The sequence below is a fragment of the Galeopterus variegatus genome, unplaced genomic scaffold, assembly GCF_000696425.1.
Source record: "Galeopterus variegatus unplaced genomic scaffold, G_variegatus-3.0.2 Scaffold4, whole genome shotgun sequence".
NCBI lineage: Eukaryota > Metazoa > Chordata > Mammalia > Dermoptera > Cynocephalidae > Galeopterus > Galeopterus variegatus.
Window position 1 is genome coordinate 1,614,147 of NW_007726115.1, and position 25,395 is coordinate 1,639,541.

The 25,395-nt window shown below is 38.8% G+C and overlaps 1 protein-coding gene across 1 annotated transcript in view; it reads left to right on the forward strand.

Moving 5' to 3' along the window:
• The window catches only part of MAP3K5 (mitogen-activated protein kinase kinase kinase 5), a 196,219-nt gene that overhangs the window by 115,199 nt on the left and 55,625 nt on the right, over positions 1-25,395 (forward strand). The window contains exons 12-14 of the mRNA XM_008574575.1: positions 6,757-6,806; positions 9,292-9,387; positions 12,361-12,442. Coding sequence (XP_008572797.1) covers positions 6,757-6,806; positions 9,292-9,387; positions 12,361-12,442 — 228 coding nt within the window. The remainder of the gene's footprint in view (positions 1-6,756; positions 6,807-9,291; positions 9,388-12,360; positions 12,443-25,395) is intronic.

The following is a 25,395-nucleotide window of genomic DNA, read 5'->3' on the forward strand; positions in this document are numbered from 1 at the left end:
TATATATATATATATATATGTGAAGTGCATTTGGGAGTATGGGTTGCAATTTTTTAAATGCGGATTTTGAGTCAGTACACCTGTGTTCAAATCCTATCACTACCCTTGGGCAACTTGGCTTCTCTAAGCTCATTATTATTACCTCATCTGTAGAATGGGGTAATAATAATGTTACCCACCTTGAAGGTTGTTGTGAAGATGAAATGAAATAACACAGGTAGAGTGCATTTCACAGTGCCTGGCATATAATTAATGCTCAGTATATTTTAACAACATTAACAACAATAATAAAATCACTGCAGTGTACATATTACTTGGACTAAAAACCCTAACTTTGAAACCCCAGAATTTAAACTGCTTCACTTTTTAAACGACATGGGGGCAATCATTTGGGAGGTTGTTGGTGTTCTATTAGGGCAAAACCTGGCTGTGTATCAGAACCACCTGTGGAACCCTGGCCAGCAAGAGACCCACTGAGTTGGAATTTTCTATACTTAGAGTGAAGCTTGGGCACAGACATTTTTATGAGGATCTCGGTGTGATTCTGATGTGTAGCCATGGTTGAGAACAACTTTAATAGGAGTTGTAGGCATATTAAATTACTCAATTGTCATAACTGAAGAAAAGTCATTAATATCCTTGACTTTATGACTAAGCTGGCTCCTGGCAATGGTGTTTTTTAAAGTGTGTCCCCCTGGAACCACCAGCATTAGAATCAACTAAAGAGCTGGTTTAAAATGCAGATTCCTAGTCTGCATGTCACACCTACTGAAGAGAGTCACGAGTGTGAATCACCACCTTAGGAAGTTCAACAGGAAAATGAACACAGCATGTCTATTATCCAGCAAGAAGAATGTCCTGATGTGTTTCAGTCAGCTGGTTCAGACCCTTCCCAGATGTCAGTCATGGGAATCCCACAGTTGCCAGGCTCTGTGACCTTATCAAAGTGGCAAGAAGTCACCTGTTCCATTGCCATAGTTTCTAGAAAAGGCAGTGTCTTGTGTTTAAAATGAACAGATACATACTGAGCAGCACCCTGAATGCATTTTTATTTGCATTTTAAGTTTTTATATATTTGGATAAAGTTGGTCATGTTGAGACTGGTAACTTAGAATTTTTGCAGGCATAATAAACATAGAGAAAACTATTTTCAACACTGAATCTGTCCAGTAGCATTGAGAAATACCTAGTAGCATCTTTCAGAACCATGGTCTTTTTCAGATCCCAGTTTGTGGAACACTATCCCAGCTAACACTTTTACAAGACAATGCTGGTCTGTTTGCACCAGAATTCTAGAGTCACTCCACTAATGGGTTGTAGTAACTAAAGATCTTCACCCAGCAAACCCCAGATCACACATGCCAATATTCATTACTATTAGCAGAGTCAGCAGCTTGATTCTTTTTCATTATTAGGAGTGCCAATTATATGGTTAAACACTTGAAAAAGTCACTTATCATACTAACTTATTCACAACAGAAGACTTCCCTGATAATGGACTTTTATGGCAGACTTTCAGCTAATATGTAGCTTCCCCTTATACTTACTTTCATGGTGAAATGATAGCGGAAAGCCTTTGAAAGAAGTCACTGGTCCAGCAACGCTACCAGCAACATTGCTGTCACATAAGTTAAAGAGACCTGTCCCAAGGCATCATGCCACACCTGAGGAAAGCCCTGTTGACATAAGAGTAGTGCAGATCAATCTGCAAGCATTGTTGACTTCCGTGAACCTGGGGACTGCACTGTGTTATGGGAAAGACTGTGGGCTCTTGGTTTGTGAAGTTTGGTGAGGAGGAAGACTAGTGAGGCATGGAGTCTTCAAAGAAGGCCTCAGATAGGAATGGAACCTGGACTTTGGCTGTGAGTAGGACTAGAAGAGTTAAAGGAGCAAGGGAAGACAATCGGGTTAGAAGAATGTGGCAGAATTCCAACCGAGGCACCAAAGTGAAAGTGAGCATGGGATGAATGTTCAGAGGGGGGGAAGAGCCTGACTTGACTCACGAGGGGAAACGTGTTGAGGTGGTAGGAAATATAATGGGGTAGGCAGGATGATTATAAAACTATAGAGCGCTGCTGGAGCTAGGAAGAATTCAGACATGTGTTGGTAGGAAACAGGGCACCACTGAAGTTTCTTAAACTCTGAGAGCTGGCATGATGGCAGAATAGAGTACTGGTTAAGAACACTGGGTCCGCACAGAGATGAAGACTGATGTGATCTCTTGCTTGCTTTGTGACCTGGGAGAATCACTTAAACACCTCATTGTTTAGTTTCCATACATGTAAAATGAGAATAACAGCATCTCATAGAATTGTTGTGAAGACTAAGTGAGATAATATAAATCACTTAGCATAGTGATAAATGGCATGGAACAAGTGCTCAATAATGGTAGCTATTAGAGCTATAAGATTTATCTGGCCTTGACTTTAGAGTTCAGAAGTCTTGGACTCTGGAGGGTCACAGAGAAGACTGTTAAGAAGAACTAGCTAGATGTGAGGCAGGTAGAGACCTTAGACTGGGATAATGTGCCTGCAAAGGGACAAATCATGTAGAAAGAAAAATGTGTGACTTAATTAGGAAGAGGAATTAAAAGGGAGGAATAAGTGTAAGGTGACTAAAATTTGATTGTATTGATAACACTGATAGGGTAGTTAGCAGGAAAGCCTGCATTGTAGAGGAATCAGAAGGAATTTCATTTTGGACTTGTTTAGTTGGAACTGACGGCATGACAAGTGGAATCATCCAGCGACAAAAATGAGAATAATCAATATAACTATCTATCTACATGTTATTAATATTGCTTTAAAGTGCGGTGTTTTATTTATATTGCTTTAAAGTGCGCTGTTTTATTTACATTGTTTTAAAGTGTGTGCGTGCATGTTCTCACAAGCTGGAGTATAGTAATCAACCAGTTTAAACTACAAAAACTAAAAGAAGTTAGGAGACATGAACCTTCTGGAAAGGAATGCAGGAGAGGAGATTTTCAAAGGCTTGACTGGAAAGAGCAAGGTTGTCCAAGGACACTTGGAAACAGAATGAGGCTAAAGGAATTATTGATTAACAAGGCCCAGAGAATGAGTGAAAAGCCAGCAGGATTTGGAAGACAGGAAAAGAATAGAATGGAAGCCAACGATTTTTGGAAAATGAGTACTATTGCCAGCTAGTTGTTAGTTTTCTCTTTCCTGGAGCTTCCTCATTCAATAAAGTGAGCCTTGTATTGAATCTCCTATGTTTTGTGACAGTTGTAGAGACAATATTTATATTATGCTAAGAAATAAACATATTAGGATATAAACAAGTGCATTAAGAAGGGTTACAGATTTAGACTGTGAATTGTCCAACGTCCATTTTCACCATCTTTTGATCAAGAAGAATTACATTTTCATTGTCCCCATTTTCAATAATCTTTAGTACTAACAATTCTCTTTACTCAAAAATGTAAGTATTCCTTAAGTCAGTTTCCGCTTCGAATTTGTCAGTTTCTTTGCAAACCCTCGTTCTATCCATAGTGTATTCATTACCACTGCCATTTTCTTGATTTTTTAAAAAAGGAATGGTAAAATTGGAAGGAGGACAAGCAATAAAAATAAGAAAACCTTATTATTACCATGTTAGTTTAAAACAACTGTGAAACTAAATAATAGATTAGCAACCAGTTTAATAGTTCTTATGTAAAACAGGAAATGGATTGTTTTTTTCCATAGAATGTTTTAAAAAACTTTTTTCTAAAAGTAGAACAGAAAATGTTGCTTTTCGTTTATCATATTTCTTTACTCTCAGTGTTTTCACTCTAAAGTACAGAACGAACAGTTCTATGAGCTATTATATACTTTATACGGTAATTTTCAAAACTTCAAGCACATTGTTTACCAAGTCGCAGTTCCCAGGGACTCTTAGAGAGCTACTCTACATTCAGGGCAAAATTAATTGAAATCCCATTCTTTTAACAGTTTTCCCTTTGTTCAGCATATGGTTGCTACTTAAAGTAAGTTAGTACTTGGGGAAGGTTTACATGTGTACAGTGAAAGAAAAACCTAGACTGAGGAAGAGAGAAGTATTTGCAAGATATTTTAAATGGTTGCTATTTAGAATTCCCCTCCTTTTAAGTTTGAAGTCTCAGCACCCTTGGCCTATCTGGTGGCTTATCGAGTGAAGGTAGCAGGTGGCAGGGTCCCAGTGTAGTACCTAAGGGTGACTCCCCTCCCCCACTCCAGCTCCAGCCAGTGGCCACTCGGAGAAGACCCAGGAAGTTCATGAGGGGAACATGTTTACCCCAGATTCTAGGCTATGGTATGCTGCCCTCTCCCGGTAAGGATGCTTTCAGCTACAAAACTCCCAAGTAAAAGTGGCTTAAATATTTAGGAAATGGTATTATATATTACAAGAAATTCTGAAGTGGGAACATTCTGGGGGTGATTTCAATGTCAGAATTCTGATCTGGCTTCTCTATATACTCTCGGTTTTCTTTTCATGATCTTAAATAGCTGCTCCAAGCATCGCCTCACACAGACAGCATCCCAAGGAGGGTCAGGCCCTTTCCTTCATAGCAAAATTTGTGTCGTGTGACCATGCCTAAACCAGTGAGGGAAATAGACTTCCCATGGCTGAGTTAGACTAATCAATTTCATCATCCCAAAACATGGCCACCTGAACCTGAACAAAATCCATTTTTTGTTAGCAAAGGAAAAGGAGGGAATGGCACCTGCCTAAGGAGCCAACAGTGCCTGCCAGTGTCATTTCTGCCACCTTAACTCAGTACTAACTCCCAGTTACTACTCTTGCCCTAACTGGGGCAAGTGAGCTGAGGTTAACCAGTTCCTAGAAGATGGTGCTTGTGCTGATTAAATTAGGTCAAGTGTTAGTTTGGGGGCTGTTGGAGCTAATTAATTATCACTGCAGCTTTGCCCTTGTACCTGCCTTTTTACCTGATCCCCAGACAGGTCCAAGGAGCCTTTTAATTTACCTGTTGGCTTTGTAGCTCACCAGCGCCTCTGTGCGGTGAGTCCCACTAGCGAGGTAGTTGGGGAGGGAGGCCTTCTCATTCTGATCACTGCATCTCAGGCCCTGGGCTTTACACCACTAAAATAGAATGTTCCCTGGCAGCACTGGCAACCCTTCAGGAACCTGGCATCCTGGAAATGCTCTACTCCTTTTGTACAAAACCAGCCCAGTCAATCTGGGAAATCTCTCCTTGGGTGCTCCCAGACAGGGCTGATGGAAGACAGATTTTACCAGTGCTGTCTTATTGGTGTTTGCCAGTTGCTGTGTTCACTTGCTGATTTGCACACCGCTCTACAAGCACTGCACCCACCCGCACCTCCTGATCCTGGACATGGCCTTGGAAAGCAGCTCAGTTGCAGGCTGTGAGGATAAGGCTGCATTGTGTGCAAGTAGCATACAGGTAACAGCTGCAGCTCCTGGGTCACATGTATATTTAGAAGTTCACCTGAGGCCAACAGGATTTAGAAGCAACTTTCCAAATTACCAGCTGAGGCTGCAGGCTGCTATTTTCATTTAACTCCCTCTACTCTGGTTGAGAACCACATTCCATGAGCACCTTTCCATTGTGTCTTCTCTCCCTGGACTTCATGTACCACAAAATTTGCTCTGTGTGAATTCAGGTCACACCCCCATGACCTGACTGAGGTGTATTCAAACTAGCTTTTTAGTAAATCTACATCAGGCTTGAGAGGATCTATTTTTATTTCAAGTTGCATGGCCCTAGCAAAGAACTAGGGGCTGTGGATATAAATTGTGGCTTTTTGAGTTGCTTTGGTCAAGAGGAGAGTTCTGGGCCACCTCAGAGCCACGGGGCTTCATTACCCATTTGACAAGCCAGCCAAGACCTCAGCCTCTTGACAGTGTGTGGTTAAGAGCTTGTTGTCGTGGTGGTTTTACATTCACGGAATTGAATTTCAGTGTGAATTTATTGCTGTACACTACTTCTAAACTTAGACACACAAATCAAACTATTTTATTTCTATAAAAAGATGTATGCTATTAATTTTATATTGTTGTCAGAAATTTTATAGCAAATATGATCCATCTTGTAATTTATTTAATTTAGCAACATACAAATTGGATGATAATTTTAACTTAGCTTTAGTAATAAACTCAAGAAATAAATTTCCACATTGTTTTTCATATTGGCCTGCAAATCACACGTTTATCATATGATAATCACCTTTTTATGTTCAAAATATTAGCATGTTGAATTTTGCATAAGTTAGGTACCAACACCCTGTAGCTATGATGGACACTACACACATGTGCATGCACATACCTACTTGTTCTACTATTTTCTGAAGAAATAGAACCATTTAGTTGGAAACTTTAACTAAGGATAATTCAGAAATATCTGTAAAACCTTGCAGAGATTTTATTCAAGTTAATGTTTTTCTTTCTCAGAAAAAAACTATAATAATTGAATTACCTTGATCTCTGGGCTTTTTACTTAAAAATTAATGCACAACAGTTATTACCAAGAAAACAAGTTTTAAAATTTAATGAGACTAATTCTCTTTGGCTGTTTTGGTAGCCATTTTATTGAAGTACACAAATTACTAAGTAAACATCACACTTACGACTTGAGAATGAATTGCAATTTCCATCCAGATAATTACCATTCATGAAGAATTATGCACTAGGAAAAATGACTGTATATTATTTAAAAAATAATAAAATTATTGTTTTTTTATGTTGTTTTCCATTTGGATGACTCAATAATTTTGTTGTTGCTCTTCTTCTGTGTTCTAGAAAGGTATACATGAGTGGAATTTTAGCGCTTCTTCTGTCAGGGGAGTGAGGTAAGTTTCCTTGTTACATTTTGTTTACTCAGAAGACATTTTTCTGGAATATTCATGGCCTTTTAATCATGATTTTAAAATGCAAAAAATGTCAAGAATCCTTCTACTGACGGAAATGCCCAAACTTCTTCAGTCTCACTGTCTCCATTATGAAAAGATTTGCAACAAAATGTTGGCCGAACTGACTCGGTTCTTGTCACCTACTTAAAATATGGTGGCTGTGGGGTAAATGCGAACTGTGGACCAGAATTTTATAGATAAAAGTGAGCTCTGTGGAGGTCCTCTCTGGCTGGCTGGGGTTTATGTTATAGGATAGTTTTCTGTCCTTTTGGTATACAAGGAACTAATCTCCCCTTGAATGGCTCCAAAGCACCCATGCCATCTACCAGGTTGTGACAGAACTACAGAGCTAATATTAATAACATGAGATTATAGGGAGCCCATTTTTCAAAACTCTTCCTAAGGTCACTATTAATGCTTTGTTCATGAAGTTACAGTGGCAACCTTCAGTTTGGTTCAGTTCTGACATGCTGTCATAATGCCAGTGGCTCAGAAAATGCAATTTCTTGGAATTTAGAAATAAGATGATTTTTTAGAGTCAAGAGTAACTCGGTAAGTGTTTAAATTCCTGTTCTATAGCAGCTCATGCTAAACCACCTCTTGCAAATTTCTAACCAAATTAGTTGTGTTTACTCCTATTTATTTCTACATAACAGAAATGAGAGACAACAGATTTCTACAGGTCAGTTATGCAACATCCTGTTGCTTTTGGAATAATAGTTATTGGTTTTGTCAGAGCATGAATTAGTAGGACAGTCTGAGTCACTGCTAATTGGAGTTTGCATGGTAAAACTACCTGTTACCTCATGAATGATCTGAATAGAAACAAGCAAGATTATGGACTGACTCATTACATATTTTTCTAATCAATACCTTCTCAGGTGAAGTTTTACTCTCTTAATATTTCACTTTTTGGTCTACGGTCATACCACTCTGAATGTGCCAAATCTTGTCTTAATATTTAATTTTTTAAGCCAGTCATTAGCAAGGCACTCATTATTGCCGCATTGTTAAGCAATCCATTTAGGCAAGTATGGCACATGTTAATTTCACTTTATTGTATCTGTTTTCCAATGAATTAATTTTCTTTAATCAAGTATGACAGCCCTACATTACTGTTGTGATTTATGACATTTACATAGAATGCCTACTTCTGGATACTGCTGGGTTATATATTGGGAAACTTGAGTTCTAGTCTGTGACTTCAAAGAGAGCTAATTTCCCTGGATCCCTCCCCAATAAGGAAGAGATGACAAACAATGGAAGAAAATCCAACTAGGTCAACAGTTTGTCTTGCATCACCTCAGAGCTTGCTCAGCTCAAAGTCAAAGAGCATTTTATAAGCACTAGCTGTGTCCCATTCTGCAAAGGACATACAAATGGCTAAGAAATGAACTCCTCTCTTGAAGAACTCACAGGAACAGACATTTAGCAAATGACAATACAGTGTGAGATGAGCAATGATAGAGATACATTCAGAGAACAGAAGTGCAAGAGGAAGTCTTTTTTGTTTAGGGTAGAAATAGGGGAGGGAGAGAGGGTAAGATTTAAGCTAGCCCTTGAATGATGAATAGAATTTCTTTTAAAAGTTAAAAATGTCATGGATTCCAAATTGAAGGAACAGCAAGTACAAAGGCATAAAATAGGGGCTGGCAAACTATGTTCCATGGGCTAAATCTGGCCCACTGCCTATTCTTGTAAATAAAGTTTTATTGGAACGCAGCCATGTTCATTCATTTATGTATCATCTGAGGCTGCTTTCATGCTCCAATGGCAGAATTGTGTAGTTTGGCCCACAAAACCTAAAAGATTTTACTACGTGTCCCATTACAGAAAATGTTTGCCAATCCCTGGTATAAAATAGTATGGCCTAGCTGGTCAACTCAAAATTGTTTTATATTGCTATAATGTAAGCCAGAAAGTTTGCTGAGTCCAAACCAAATGCTAGTCCACATTTCTTCTCTCCTCTGAAATCTCTAGCACTAATCAGGTGCTTTTACTACTTCCACATATTGCTTTCTTGTCTTTGCAAACATTTCATTGTTCTGCAGATCCTTCCAGATCAGAATCTTCAAGGTCAGTCAGCCAGTTGATATTTATGCTTTTTCTCCCAACTTACAGATTAGTGCTATAGCAGGCAGGACACCTTTTCCTTGCCAAATCGATGGGATATTTGGCTTATTTGGCTTTATAGCACCCCAGAATAGCCCTTCTCTGCAGATATGAGGAGGAGGAAATTCTCAAAATAATAAATAATTTTAGTATTATGATGCAGGGAATATCACTTTTTAAAGTGCTATTTATAACTTTTTGTTGTAAACAGTACTGATAAAATTGGGATTGGATATAAAAAGTATTTAGTTTTCATTATAGATCCATAGAAGTATTGATATTTCCTTGAATAATGCCTTTTTGTTTGTTTCAGTATTTCTAAGTTTGAAGAACGATGCTGTTTTCTTTATGTGCTTCACAATTCTGATGATTTCCAAATCTATTTCTGTACCGAACTTCATTGTAAAAAGTACGTATTAGTCATTATGTGTGAAAAAGACTATTCTTACCTGATCATTATTTTCAATTAATGAGTGAACATGTAGCTTCTGTAAAGAATTCATGGCTATGTGGTTATATAAATATTTTATTTGGGCTAATATTTTGTAATTATGTGGTATGTTTAGCAGAGCAGTTTGTGTTCTCTTTAATAAATCAAGCTTTTTCTTAGTCATAATTTATTTTCCCACAGATGAAACATTAACCAAGACTTACTGGTTGCTTGTTAAATATTATGCCTCACTTTTAAAGTGCTCACTTATACATCATTACCAAAATTTTCATTCTTAAATATTATGGAATACTTTCAATATTGTCTGCAACGGTGGCCCTTAACCCGGGCTCATATTAGAATTACCTGGTGAGCTTTAAGAAAGTACCTGGTCCTTACCCCAGACTAATTATATTGGATTTTCTGGTGGAGGAACAGCTGGAGTTAAGAACCAGTGATCTACACCAATGAAACAGATAATCCAAAAACCAGTGGACTGCATTGTATTGTTTGGGTTAACCTCTCTAGGTATGTTTCTCTTGGGCTGATAATTAAATGCTTCATATTCCTTTAGAACACAATGACTGACTATGAGGAACTAGAGGAGTGAGTGGCAATTTAAAAGCCAAAGTGTGGGTGAAAGAAAACCAGTTTGGACTTAAAATTTTTACTGGGAGTTATTCTTACTCAAATAATCACTATTTGAACTCATTATAAATGACTGATATACTAGCTACAATATACAGTCATTCATTTTTATATTGGTACAAAAAAAGTTTGTTTAATGCACATCTTGGCTAGAGTTTTATCTTTTGCTATCATAAAATGTACAGTAAAAAGAGTTAGAGATAAGAAAGAATACCTAGCTCATGTATGGTCTAATTTTCTGCTTACACTTAAATTCTGAAGGCTATTTATTTGTTTCTATGATAATTATGAAGATTTATGGAGTGCTTACTCCAGACCTAATATCTATTTTAATCTTCAAAGAAAATTAATTAGATGGTAGTATTAATATCTTCATTGAAAAGAGTGAAAAAAGGGCCGGCCCGGTGGCGCACTGCTACAGTGCGCCGCTTGGGAGTGTGGTGGTGCTCCCGCCGAGGGTTCGGATCCCACATACAGACCGGTTCCCGCTCACTGGCTGAGCAAGGTGCGGGCGCAGCACCGAGGTTTGCAATCCTGTTGCCGGTCCCGGTCCGGTACGGATGCAACACTGAGGGTTGCGATCCATTGCCGGACAGGAAAAAAGACAAAAAGGAAAAAAAAAAAAAAAAGAAAAGAGTGAAAAAAAAAGATAGGGTCTTGGAGAGTTTAATTAGCCTAAAATCATATACCCAGGAAATGTAAAGTTTGGGATTCGAACCAGGCACATGTGACTGCAGAATCCAAGCTCCTCAAAATTATATGGTGCTCCCATCTCTCTGTAAGTGTATATCCTGGTTAGAGATGTTCATGTTGAAAAAATTTTTATGAGTGGCTGATGCAAGTCTTTACCTGAGATCTTAAAGCTTGTCTTTAAAGCTGGTGTGTGTGTGTGTGTGTGTGTGTGTGTGTGTGTGTGTGTGTGTGTGTGTGAGGTCTTTCACTTTCTTATTTCTCTTGGTAAAACTTGATTTTGTCTCTAGCTCATTGTGATATTTAACCTTCATCAGAGTACACTGTTATTCCAATCAGACTTGGTGCCCCTAAGAGAGGTCAGTAGAGAGAAAGGAAGTAAACACCACATGTGAACTCCAGAAATAGGCTTCAAACTCCAAAACAGACTTTGCTCATTGCCATGTTTCCCGTGACCAAAACAGTTCTTGATACCAGTAGACACTCAATGAGTGTTTGTTGAACGGATGGATGGATGGACGGATGGACACATGGATGGATGGGTGGATAGATGGATAAAACGAGGTACAGAAATAGGAAGAAAGGTTCTGAGTTGTGTTAGGTAAACTTTTCTTGTCACACCATAATCTGTCCTTCCCTTGGCCTGGCATCGCATAGCATGATCTCCCTGTGAGATCACTGGCCCTTGTTCATAGAGTTTCCCATTCTTTATGTCTGTGGACCTTCTGAATGGACTAGCCGTGGGACAGGGGGTAAATCTGTTTCTTTCTGTAATTATGTTGCTTGGTTCTAAAATGGTCTCCAGAGCGAAACTTTACAAGAAGAATTCCAGAAGAAAATGTTTATTTTCTCACCAAAAGAGATGCGGCTTCTGTTACCAACATATGTATAAGCCAGTCTTTCTGAGTTTACATCAGTATTTCACAGACTGTGTATATTGGACCCTCCATGTATAATATCGAGGTGCTCAGGCAGATGACTTGGTAACTGAGATCAAATGTTGTAGTGGTAAACACTGTATCAAATAATCACTTCAGAATTTAGATATACTATTACAGAATATAAGTTTTTTTATGTCCCATTTTAAATAATAATATTAAGTATTACTATTATTAACAACTGCAAAACAATACTAGCTAATATTTAATGAGTGCACTGTGCTAAGCACTTTACAAGTCATTCCCTCACATCACCTTGACAACAACCTGTGAGGCAGGCACTTGTATGTTCCTCATTTTATAATTGAAGTGTGACGCTCAGAGAGGTTCAGGGTTTGCCCAAGATTGTGCAGACACAAATAATCTTGTTCTGGCATCCAAGTCCACATTCTTAATATGTCTATGACCCTGTCTAGAGTCACTGTTCTAATTCTATAGTATATTGCATTATTATTATTTCAAGTGAGACATTAAGTCAGAAATTTCTAGAAAAATCCTACCTGTGTTTTCTTTTTGAAAAATCATATTTTCACACTGATCCTGTTAGTTTGGTAATTGCCTGATTTTAGAGATGCTCTTAACTCTCAATTTTTGCTCTGAAATCGCTTTGGGATGTACTTGCTTAAATTTAATATTGCACATCTTATGAACACCCACATGCCAACTTTCATTGTAGGTTTTTTGAAATGGTGAACACCATTACCGAAGAGAAGGGGAGAAGCACGGAGGAGGGAGAGTGTGAAGGGGACTCCCTGGAGGTAATGATTTACGTTTCAGTGTTTATTTTATAAAGTTTCTCTGTAGCTGACTTTTTTTAAAGGAACTTTATTTAAAGCCTTACAGAGGGAGGAGGGTAGAGTGGGTTTATGGGTGGGGGGGATCAGCCAGAGTCCTTAGTTTTCCTTTAATGTTGAGAGCAATTTCTGGAATTTTTTTTCTTTTTGGCAAAAAATGGCTAAAAAGCAGACAGGGGAGAACTCTTATTCAGGAGAACTGAGGTTTAGTATTTGACTTATCTGGTTGTCACTATGCTTTATCTATGAGGGTGTCGATTATCCTCAATGCATGGGCCATAGTGCCCTTACACATCTTCTGTTCTCCTCTGAGACATGTGCAATTCAAACAAAATTCGGTGAAGATTCTAGATGACAGTACCCTTTGTGGCCCTCTTTAATATGCTACACAGAGCACCTAAAGGCATGAAAGATTAATGGAATAAAGAAAGGAGGTAATAGCAGTCACCCCAAATGTGCCTCATGGACACAGTGCACTGTGGATTCCTCCTTTTATTTGCAACCATTTTCTCTGCCATGTCTACTCCATGAAGAAGAGCCTCCCACCATGCAAGGATCCATGCTGAAGTATTTCAAGACTGTTGATGCTAGCAGTCCAGCATCTTCAGTGTCTGGAGTATGACACTTCTTCCAGCATGACAGTAGGCCACTGTTTTCTCCAAGCCCTTCCCAGTGTTTGACATGGGACAGAACTCTGAATCCAAGAGTCTGAGTCTGTTTGGGCTGTTATAACAAAATGCAAGAGTACTTCAAAAATTCATGGAAAGATTCATATTATCCTTTCATTCTATTTTTCCATGAACTTTTTGAAGTACACTCGTACCAACTGGGTAGCTTATAAACAGCAGAAAGTTATTTCTCACAGTCTGGAGGCTGGGAAGTCCAATATCAAGGTGCCAACAGACTCGGTGTCTGGTGAGAGCCTATTCCTCATAGATGGCACCTTCTTGCTGTGTTCTCACATGGTAGAAGCAGCAAGGGTCTCCCTGTGGTCTCTTTTACAAGGCCACTAATGCCATCCATGGGTCTCTGCCCTCATGACCTGATCACCTCCCAAAAGGCCCCACCTCCTATACCATCACACTGGGGGTTAGGATTTCAACATGAATTGTGGGAGGATACAGATATTCAGTCAGCACCAAGGGATACAAAAAATTACATTTTTAATGTTAAAGTGAAATTGAAGAAACCAGCCTGACTGGTATATTTATTTATGAGGTCACCTTGATAATCTCATTTCATACACTAAAATTTCTGTAAAAACATTGAATCAGCAGGGTAACAGTTGAGAGAAAATTTAAGTATAATAACCAATTGTTAACTCTGTCCATAGTTAAGTTCTGTAATTACCTAGCAGTTGTATAGCCTTGACATTCTTAGGTAAGCCTACAGGCCTTTTATTAAAGTTATAAAAAGATGACAGACCTAATTTGGAAAAAAAAATTTTCCCCTTGCATTAGCTTGCTGTCTATAGAAGTAATAGATGAATAAGAATTATTATTCTCATTCGTATATGTTTTATATTTTACTTCTTATTTGACTCCTACTTCAGTGTTTTTTTGACTATACCTCATTATATCTGCTTTTACTTGTGTTAAGTTTAATATCACTAGATATACAACAATTGCCAGGGAAAAAGTTAAAGATAATGAGAAGAAAACAGTTCTATCAGTAATATAAAATTATGAAGGGGTGGACTGGAAAATCCATAAAGTCTTCTGCAGTGTCATAAATTGCTGGCTTTTTTTTTTTTTTACCAGCAATATCTATCCTTTATTTTATTTCCTCCTTTCAGGAACTAAATGCATGTTACCAAAAATATACATAGCCCAAGCAGGCTATGGGAACCATATAAGACAAGGTTGGTCTTCATAGCCTTACAATTTGTGATGAATTTGGATGGCTGATTTTTCTAAGCCTCCGTCTCCTATAATGTAAAAGGATAGGTAGATGCCTTTTTGAAGAGCTAGCAAGAGGGTCCAGGATCAAGATCCTCTGATCTGTGTGCACTGCTATATGGAGTGGACTTTCCTGATTAGGCAATTCTATGGCAATCACTGGGAACCAACTGAGCAAGGAGGGAAATGCCACGGTTTCTTCTTAGGAATATCCAGATGGTTAATATATATATATATAAACATATATATATATATATATGTGGACATATATATATATATAAACATATATATATATATATGGACATATATATATATAAACATATATATATATGTGGACATATATATATATAAACATATATATATGTGGACATATATATATATAAACATATATATATATATGGACATATATATATATATATAAACATATATATATATGTCCAGAGGGTTTTAGTAAATCTGCTGAACTCACAAAAACAGCTTATCCAATATTTCTTTGATTTATCCAAGTGCTCGTAGCTTGCTCTTCTCAAGTTAGTACTATTCTTTCAATGTTAGAAAACATTCTGACACTTCTATCCTTTGCATTTCATCAGAATAATTTAAAATTTTTTATAGAAAATGGCTTCTACAGCATTGCCAATGGACTTTATAGCCTAGATGAAGAGTTCAAGCATACTCATTTTAAGAGTTTTGCCTTAGTTTGCTGTTATGCCACCGCTAGTGACGTCGCTGATGCTTTTTCATGGGTGTTCTGTTAGCATGACATTAATGAATGCCTACGGTGATGTTCTGGGCTGGAAGATGGCAAGATCCATCTTGGCTTTCTCTCTCACTTGAATTTCTTTTGTAGCCAGAGCACCTTTATCATGAGTTATTAAGCTTTAATGTACATTTTTGCATAATTTATGATAACTCTTCATTGTATATTTGATTACATTTCTTAGGTATTTTCAACATTCTCTATTAGAATTATTTTATTAGCAGTCTAAATATTTGATTAAAATGAATTATTTAATTCTATTACCACAAACTGAACTCAAACTTCAGCCCACTAATGAGATACCAAAAATAATTCCTCTACTTCCCGTTTTTTACAGGGTAAACAGGAATTACTTTAGAGATCATCTGTACAAAGTAATCAAGATTTGTATGCAAAATAATTACTTCCTGTTCTTTACCTTAATTAGGGATAGAGTTAAAATTGTTTCCATATATATGTGTCAGTTATTCTTGAAGCCTTTGGGTACTTTGTCCCAAAACAAAATAAAAATGTTGTAAAGGTCAGGTGATAAGTAGATGCTCTTATTTGATCTTCGATGTTTTTGACTACACTTAGGGTGGTGTCAACATTTGGCAAATATTAACTATTAATGTGGTTCTATAAACTACAAATTTGAAGCTAATCCCCAGATTTCCCGGCATTTGAAAAGCTTCTCAGGAGCCCAAGTTAAGATCTGCTATTCTTTCTGATTTGAATAATAAGGTTTCTTTGAAGCAGTACCATTGTGGGAGGGATTCAGCCTCTTTCAGGTCAAATCTGGCTCCACCAAGATTTCCTTGCTGGGGTCAGGAGTCCTGGGTTCTGTTCTAACTTCGTCAGTTTTATGACTTCGGACAAAGTACATACTCCCACTGGGCTAAGATGATTTCATTCCTTAAATTAGAGTTAAACAAGAAAGTCTTTAGTGTCTTTCCTAGCTTGAATTTTTTTTCTTATAATTTCAAGATTGGTACAAACTGTACAAGGCTATTTCAAATATAACTCAATACCACTTCTCAGAAAAGGACTTTTCTGTTTTTAAACAGAGGAACAATTTCTTTTGATTTAAAGCTATTTTTTTTTTTTGACTCAGAATCTATTTTGATATGGAAGGGTTATGAACCCATATTTTAAGTAATTTAATGTGTTAATAAATTTATATTTAAGTCATCAAACAATTCATTACAGTTAACCATTAGGGTTTTACCACTTATCACTGTGGTCCCTCTTCTTCTTCCTGCCTTCCTTATTTTCATCGAGAATAATAAAGGCATCTCCCCACTAACCCAAGCCAGACACCTCAGGGAAACCTCTGCCCAAGCCCCCCTTTTCCCTCATGCCCAGTCTTCCCTTCAGCCCCTTCATTTCACCATCTGTGATTCCCCTGACCTCAGATCTTCATCGTATCTCTTGTAGCCTGATCATTGCCCTGCCATCGATACACGGTCTCTTTCATCATCAGCGAGCTCCCTCAAACAGATTAAATCCTGTGACTCCCCAAGTTAAAAACCTTAGATCCTACTCTTTGTAGAAGGTTTCTGCACTACACAATATTCTTAACCCTCTGGTTGTAACTTACCCTCTCCTCCACCCTGTGCCAGAATGCCAATCCCTTTCCATTTGGCCAGGCTTTCCCTGCCTCTGGGCTTGACAGGCAGACGCACAGCCCCGCACATTTTTCTGCTCTGCCCCACTTGATGACTGCCTCCTTAGTTTTTTTTTTTTTTTTTTTTTTTTTTTTTTTTTTTTTTTGTCTTTTGTCTTTTTCCGTGTCCGGCAACGGATCGCGACCCTCAGTGTTGCCCCCATACCGGACCGGGGACCGGCAACGGGATCGCAACCCTCGGTGTTGCCCCCGCGCCTCGCTCAGCCAGTGAGCAGGAACCGGTCTGTATCTGTGATCCGAACCCTCGGGCGGGGGCGCCGCCGCGCTTCCCAAGCGGCGCACTATCCAGTGCGCCACCGGGCCGGCCCCTGCCTCCTTAGTTTTTTTTTTTTTTTTTGTCTTTTGTCTTTTTCCGTGTCCGGCAACGGATCGCGACCCTCAGTGTTGCCCCCATACCGGACCGGGGACCGGCAACGGGATCGCAACCCTCGGTGTTGCCCCCGCGCCTCGCTCAGCCAGTGAGCAGGAACCGGTCTGTATCTGTGATCCGAACCCTCGGGCGGGGGCGCCGCCGCGCTTCCCAAGCGGCGCACTATCCAGTGCGCCACCGGGCCGGCCCCTGCCTCCTTAGTTTTTGAGATTCAGCTCAAATGTCACATTCTCTTTGAATCATTTCTCGCTCCCCTTCTCACTTTGCTCTACTCTCGTAGCATTCTTACCCACCCCTCCACCCTTCTCTTCTCCCTGCATTGTAACTCAGTGGACTGCGCTGGACTGTTAACGTCTCAAGACAGGACCGTGGCTTCAGTCTATACATGGTCTCCCGTGGTGCCAGGCGTCCAAGCAGAGGAAGTTCAATCAGGAGGTTTTAAAGGGTTTGAAGCCAGGGAGTGACAAAACTAGAGTTGTTTAAATTATACCTCAAACTTGGGGGAGAGGGATATGGATTGGAGCGGGCAGAGTAGGTGCTGGGAAACTGGACTGAAGGTTGTTTAATCAATGCTAAGTCAATGGAAGAACGAATACCATGATCAGGCTTCATGCCATAACAAAGCCATTATTTTTACCCATCCTCTTCTCCTCTCCTTTTTTAAATTTCCATTTTAAAAAAAGATGTAAATTACTGAGGTCCCTTTGGTGCTCAATACGAAATGTATTGTGTCTTCTTTACCCCTCTCCCAAACCCATGTGCATTTTCCCTCCCCCCTTCCTGTTTCTCCTCCCTTTCTCTTCCTTTTATGTGCGTTTGTACTTCACTTTTCTTATCAAAATGGGCATAAGAATGGGCCTGAGGCAATCAGAGCCTGAGGCAATCCGAGCAGCTGGCTCTGTGAACCTGTTTAGGCCTAGTTTCCAGGGTGCATAAATGGAAAGTTGGCCCCTGTGGAGTGGAGTAGGGACAAGTGAGATAAAAGGGACATTTTCCTTTGAGTCAAGCATCTGCAGGATGATGAAAGACCTTATTTCCTTTTCTGATGATTTGCCTCACAAGCATTAGCAAACAGCGAATTATGGTTTAGAATTCATTTAAATCAATTTGGAATCATCAAGTAGTAAACTGGTTTTTCTTTAACATCCTATTTCTATTTTTGTACAGAGGTGAAGCTGAATACCCACAGGTATTTCACTGTCTGAGAAAATATATCACTTATAGTGTCATAGGATATGAGTACCAACTTGTTATTTATTTATTTATTCATTCTGTTGAGAGGGAAAAAAACTTTCCTTTATAATTTTATGTTCGGTGATCAGGGGCCTGCAAATTAACTGACAAAAGACAAGTTAACAGGAGAATAGACAAAATTTATTCATTTGATCAATGTTAAGTCTATGAAAGAGACAACACATAAACAAGTGGCTCCCTAAACAGCTAGAGTTAAGTGTTCATATATGATCTTAATAAGAAGGGGGTTAGGACTTCAAGGGAAAGCAGATGGTCGAAAACTAACAAGAACAAATGGGGAGAAACAAGTGGAAGATATGGAAAGTTTTGATAAAATTGTTTATGTAATTTCTCACCTTGGTACGTGTGGTCCATCTTTTTGGCTGCAAACTTCCTAGAGAGGGGATTTATGCAAGCTGTATTATCAGAAGGCTTTGCTTAAGTCAACAAAAGAAGTTTAGATGAGATTTTTTCTGCAACTGTTGTTTGTTCAGATGTGTTCAGCTTAAAATAATCCACATCAGTGCGTCCACATGGATCCCATTAATTCACTCAACAAATATTTATTGGACATCTACTGTGTGGTAGACTATTCTAGGAGCTGGAGATATAGCAGGGAACAAAATAGAGAAAAATCCCTGCCTTCATCGAGCTTACATTCTGGTGAGTGACAGATAGTAAACAGCATAAATAAGTAAAATATATAGTAAGTTAGATAGTGATCAGTGTTACGGAGAAAGTTAAAGGAAGGAGTGTTTTGGAAGTTACAATGTAGCAAGGATGTGCAATTTTAGACAGGGAGGCCAGGGCAGACTCATTAAGAAGGTGGTATTTCAGTAAAGATCTGAGGGAAGGAAGATCTGTCACACTAGACATTTGTAATGTGACTGCAATGTTTTTGGCATTCTATGAATGTTATTAATAGTTATTAATGCTTTTGACATTTACATATTAAGAAGGCAATACAGACTGAAAATTATCAAAACTGCGGTTTGGATCTTGGAGGTGACTCCTCACCTAATGTCATGAAGTCCCAGAAGGAAGTTCACGGCTTTTTATAAGGTGGTTGTTTCTGTAGGTCCCCTGACACTGCAAGGACTAAGTGAATCATCACTTTTTTATTTGGCTTTGTCAATATTGTCTTCCTACACCAATTCTCTTCCCAGCACCAGTTTAGATTGTTCTGTGCAGGCAACAGTAAAGGGATGATTCTGGAAGTATTTCTACCATTGCTTCAAAATGCAGCTGCTGTCTCCCTTAGCAACAACCTGATTTGCTAACTTATTGCCATAGAAATAGAATGCAAAATATATAAGCAGTGTAATCTTACCTTTTATTTTTTAAAACTCTCCTTTTTTGTTCCCTCTTTTTTTCCATATTTGTCGTTTAATAGACCCAGCCTTCCTTGATCCTTGGCCCAGGCTCTGTTCTACTTTTTCTGGCCATCACACAGATAACTCTCTCCTTATAGGCCAGACCAGTCTCCTCTCTCTTTCAGCTTTCATTAAAATCTTCTTTGCAATTTATGTCTTTCTCTTGTAAGAATAGAAAGAGGAGAGAAGAAGAAACAGAGCAGTGATTACCTATTGAGATGGCTTTATTTAAATCGCATTGGTCTATTAACAGTCCTTTTGATGACTGTGACCACCTTGTTCAACAGGAATCAACTTCTAGACTTAATAAATAATATTTTTTCAAAAAGTAGTTTTTCGGTGCTTTAGATTCCTGAGGGAAACTAAAACTTGAGCAGCCTCAGTGAGGCTTATATATTCTTCACTATGCTATATAAATATTCCTGTGGCAAAACAGCTTTCAACCAAAAATAAACCCATACTGACTTTAAATGTTTTCTTTTTTTTGTCACCTGGTTAAACAAAAATACTTATCACATTTTCTGTAACCCGATTAATTAATTAAGCAAATAATTACTGAGCATCTGCTACCAAGCCAGATATTATTGATGAGATTAGGGACAGAGCAATTAAAGATGAAGTCCTGGTTCTCAAAGAGCTCAGAGTCCAGATGGGGATGCAGACAAGTGGGCAAAACAGGGCAGAGGGAAAAGTATGAGGAGACTTCAAAAAGCTCAAGGAAATATTTGTGCTTTCTTTTAATTCTATTTTTCCATGACCTTTTTGAAATACTTTTCCTGGTACTTGACAGAGGAGAGCGAAGGCCTTGCAAACACATCATACAGAGCCAAACTGTGCTTTTGAGGGTCAGGTGGACAGTTCTGGAAAGCTTCCTGGAGCTTGGTATTGAAACATGGGGCAGGATTACCTAGGTAGAACAAACAGCATGTATAAAGGCACAACGGTCTGGGAACCTCAATGAGAATTCCCCAGAAAAAAGGGAAATTGATGAGAGAGAAGGCTGGACACAGAGGCAGCAATAAGATCCTGAAGGGCATTGTCTTAGTCTGTTTGGCTGCTATAACAAAACACCTCAGGTAATTTATAAACAACATAAATGCATTGCTCATGGTTCTGGAGGCTGGGAAGTCCAAGATCAAGGCATGAGCAGATTCGGTGTGTGGTGAGAGTCATTCCTCATATATGGTGCCTCCTGTGTGTCCTCACATGACAGAAGGGGCAACCAGGCTCCTTCAAGCTTCTTTTGTAAGGGCACTAATCCCATTCATGAGGGCCCTACCCTCATGATTTATTCACCTTTTAAAGGCCCATCTCAATGCTATTGCATTGGGGATGAGGTTTCAACATGAATCTGAGGGATGGGGGGTGGGGGTTGTAGATAAAAACGTTAAGACCACAGCAGGCATTTATGCTGTACAGTTTGAATTTTATCCTGAAAGTGACCAGCAGCCAATAAAGCAGAGGCAGTGGTACTGACGAGGACAGCTCACCTGGAGCTTTGGAAAGTTCACCGTCAACTTAATGGAGAATAAATTGGGAAACAGGGCAAGAAGAGAGGAGGGGGCAGGGAAGCCAGTTAAGACTCTGGAATTAGTGCAGAAGAAAAACCTGATTTGAGGCAATATCTGTGTGAATAGAGAGATAAAATGGATTTATGAGATTTTAAGAAGAAAAACCTGACAGCATTTGGCAATCAATTTGCTATAGAGAGTAAGGGAAAGTAAAGAATGGAGTCTGAGAGGGCTACCAGATGTCTGCTTGGAAAAGTGAATGGATGGTCAGTGGATATGGATAATATACTGGAATATCTTTACAATACTGGTGTTTGGGAATAGAACTAATTTTCACTTTATAAGCTCTTATGCTGTAATGAGGTTTCCCTACAGCACTGGCAGTGGAAAGAACACAAAATCTGGAATGTTATGAGATGGCTTTAAACCACAACTGTGATGTATTTTAACTGGCATAGATATTTCTGATCATTCATAAATTGGAGATAATCAGAGATCTTCCCTACTATACACAGGCTTATTATGACAGTCAAATGAGGTAGGTTATTGAAATGTTTTTTTGTTTTGTTTTGCTTTTTCTGTTAAATTATAAAGCATCACTAGAATGTAAGGTGGTGGTAGTACTAGGTTCAGCATGGAGGCTTCCATTCCTTTGGGAGGGCATGCTGGGAAAATTGAGCTTCTTCGTTGGTGGTCCCTTCCCTGCCTCCTGCTGGCTTGGGTTCCTGCTGGTAGAATTCCAGCATGCATGGCACAGCATTGCAAAAGTCTGGACCAAAAGAATTGGGTGTGGAGACTTGGGCTCTTTCGTGTGACCTTGTGTGACCTAAGCTCACTGATTCTTTGTAGGAGCCCAGTTTTATCTCTGAGTCTGGGTGGATTGCTAAATGGTCCCTGCTGTCTATTCCCTCCCCCTGAAAACCTGCTCAGTCATCTGCTCAGAACTAGGACAGTCTTCGGACTTACATTAGGCAGCCAGAATAGGAGTATCCTCTGATGGTCCACTGGGTACCTAGCAATAGACGTTCAGTGTTACCACCAGGGAAGTAGACACCTGCCTTCCAGAGCCTGGCCTCTGTCTGGAGCTAGAGAAAGATCCATGATAGGGAGGCCAGTGCTCACCCAAGCCCTGGCATGATATTGGGCATAATTTTCCTCAAGAGATATCATCTAATTGCTTTATATTAGGGCTTGGAAACCTGTTGGAAACAAATAACCTGGAGCTGGTAACGATATGCCCCATACCACCCCCATCCTTTCAAGTCGAGCATGTGTACCCCAAAGAGTTTGCAGAGTGATCTGATTAGCTACCTCTGTAGGTAATTTGTTCTTTTTATCTCTGCTTCTTTTTCGATCTTCTATTTGCCTTTTTACTTTTTTTTAAAGAAAATGTAACTTTATTAATATTATTTTTTACATTCTAAGATGTTGTCGCAGAGCAGTTGGGAGGGAGGCAGAGGAGAAAGGGGAAGGAAATGGGATGGAAGAAGGAGGAAGGAGGAAGGGCAGGATTGAGTCCTGTGGCACACCCTTCAGTCCCACAGGGGAGACCAGGGCACTTCCAACAGTGGCTTGGTCATTTCCAGGCTGGGTGCTGCTTGTTCCACCTAGGTAATCCCGCCCCAAGTTTCAATACCAACCTCCAGGAAACTTTTTGAACTGTCCACCTGACCCTCAAAAGCACAGTTTGGCTCCTGCTCCGAGCACTCAGCAGCTCCAGCCTGGAAGCAGCCGGGGCTCAAAACGGTCAGAGAGATTTTTTCTTTCTCTCATCATGGCTTCTCCCAACTTAATGCACTCTGTAGGTCTCTCCTCCTCTTCCCCCGAGCTCTAGCAGCCCCGCTTGGCTGTCGTTGCTTTTTTATACTTGTAAATTTGTTGATTTGTGGGAGAGAGTGACGCCGGGGACTGTCCATTCTGCCATCTTGACTAGAAGCCCTCTTTGCCTTTATTAAAAAAATTTTATGTTGTATTTCCCTGCATCATATCTAAGTGTGAATTTGTTTTTATTTTTCTTATTTAGTACTCAATTTCTGGAAGTTATATTTGATTCTTTTTCCAATCTGGTCTTTAGAATGTCCCATCCTTTTCTCATTTTAAAAATTATTTTATATCTTCATATTAAACATACATATTTTACATTTCTGCTTTATTTTATGAAATTTGAGAATTGAGATTTGTCATATCCATTTCACTGATGATGAATTATTTCTTTATATATTTAAAATTTTTAGATTGAGAACTCAATTTCAGTGGTGTATTATCAGTGAGATTCCTGCATAGTCAGTATTAAGGGGTCTACCTTTAAAATGTTTTTGCTTTGTTTCTGTCAGGCACCCCAGGGATGTCCCAGGCTCAAGAGCAATTATGAGTATTATAGTAAGTGTAGGTTAGAACTCCGAACAGTGTGCACATCAGCTGTGGTTGAAAGTATTCAGAGAAGACTTGTTTTTGCCCATCCTGAGCTCAGTCTAAGACCAACTTTCTTTTTGTTTTCCAGTGTAGTGTGCTGACTTTTCTAATCTACCCTTTCACCAAGTTGTAGTCCTTTGATGGCCTGGTTTTGTGTGTTCCAGCTCTTCACCTATTGTAGGCACTAGGCCACATTTCCTGTGCCCTCATGGACATTAAGACTCAATTCACAGATGAGTGCTCTGCAGATTATGACCCAAGGGCCAAATCCAGCCCACCACTTATCTTGGTAAATAAAGTTTTATTGGAAAATAACCATGCACATTTGTTTATATATGGACGGGGCTGTTTACAAACCACAATGGCAGCATCGAGTAGTTGCTACAAATACCATATTGCCCACAAAGCTGAAAATATTCACTGTCTGGCCCTTTACAGAAAAGGTTTGCACACCCCTGCCCTAGATTCATGACACTGAAAACCCTGTCATATTCCCATTTGAGGGCTGCAGGAGCATCAGTTCTTGTGATTATCCTCTTTTTTTTCTTTTCCTCTTCATTTCTAGCTCCTGGCAGTCACCTTTATTTTTTGTAAGAACAGCTATAAATTTGAAAATACATCTGTCTTATTTTATCTAGGTGTGTATAGCAGGAAGGTTTTTCAGTACCTAGTCCACCATATTGCCAGATCTAGAGCGTCCCTTCTACTGTCTTTGGATAGTAATATATTATTCTTATATTTCCTTGATCATTTAACTTGTTCACTTTAAATTTTTCTTTATTTTCTAATGGAATTCTTTCAGGCCATGAAATTCTTCCTCTACATAGCTCTGTATCTGTGGTTTCTGATATATAATGCTCTCCTTCTCATTCCTTTTAATTATTTTATAATTCCCATGGTCATTTCCTTTTTAACACATTGATTATTTTAATGTAAAGTAAAATAACTTTTTGACTATCTTATCTTAGTTTTATTTTATTTTTTAATTTCAATTTTTTATTTTAACATATACTTGTATATATTTGTAGGGTACAATGTGTTGTTTCAATACATGCATATACTGTGCATTGATTCACTTAGGGTAGATAGCATAGCTTCGGACTATCTTATTTTTAATATCCTGTGTGTCTTTATAATATCAAGTCTTTGGAGTTTGTTAAAACTTTCTTTGTGACCTAATATGTGATCAATTATAATATATTTTTATATATGCATAAAGGGAATTAATATCCAGGTGCAAAGTTCTCTCTGTATATGTTATATCGAAATTGTTAATTGTGTCATTAGGATCTCTATTTTAAATTTGTCTGCTAGATAGGAATGGGATGAGATATTCAAAATACTAAAAGACAAAGATTGCCAGCCAAGAATACTCTACCCTGCAAGGCTATCCTTCCGAAATAAAGGGCAAATAGTATATTTCTCAGACAAACAAAAACTGCGGGAGTTCACCACCACACAACCACCCTTACAACAAATTCTCAAGGGAGTACTGGGATTGATTCCTGAAAAATAACTACCACTGCCATAAATACCCAAGAAAAATCAAAACCCACTAGTATAATAAAAATGGCATTCATGAAGAGAAAACAAATAAACAAAAATGCTATCTACAACCTAAGGAACCAACAAACACAGAAACCAAACAGTAAATCAGAAAGCAAGGAACAAAAGACACCTAAGACAACCAAACA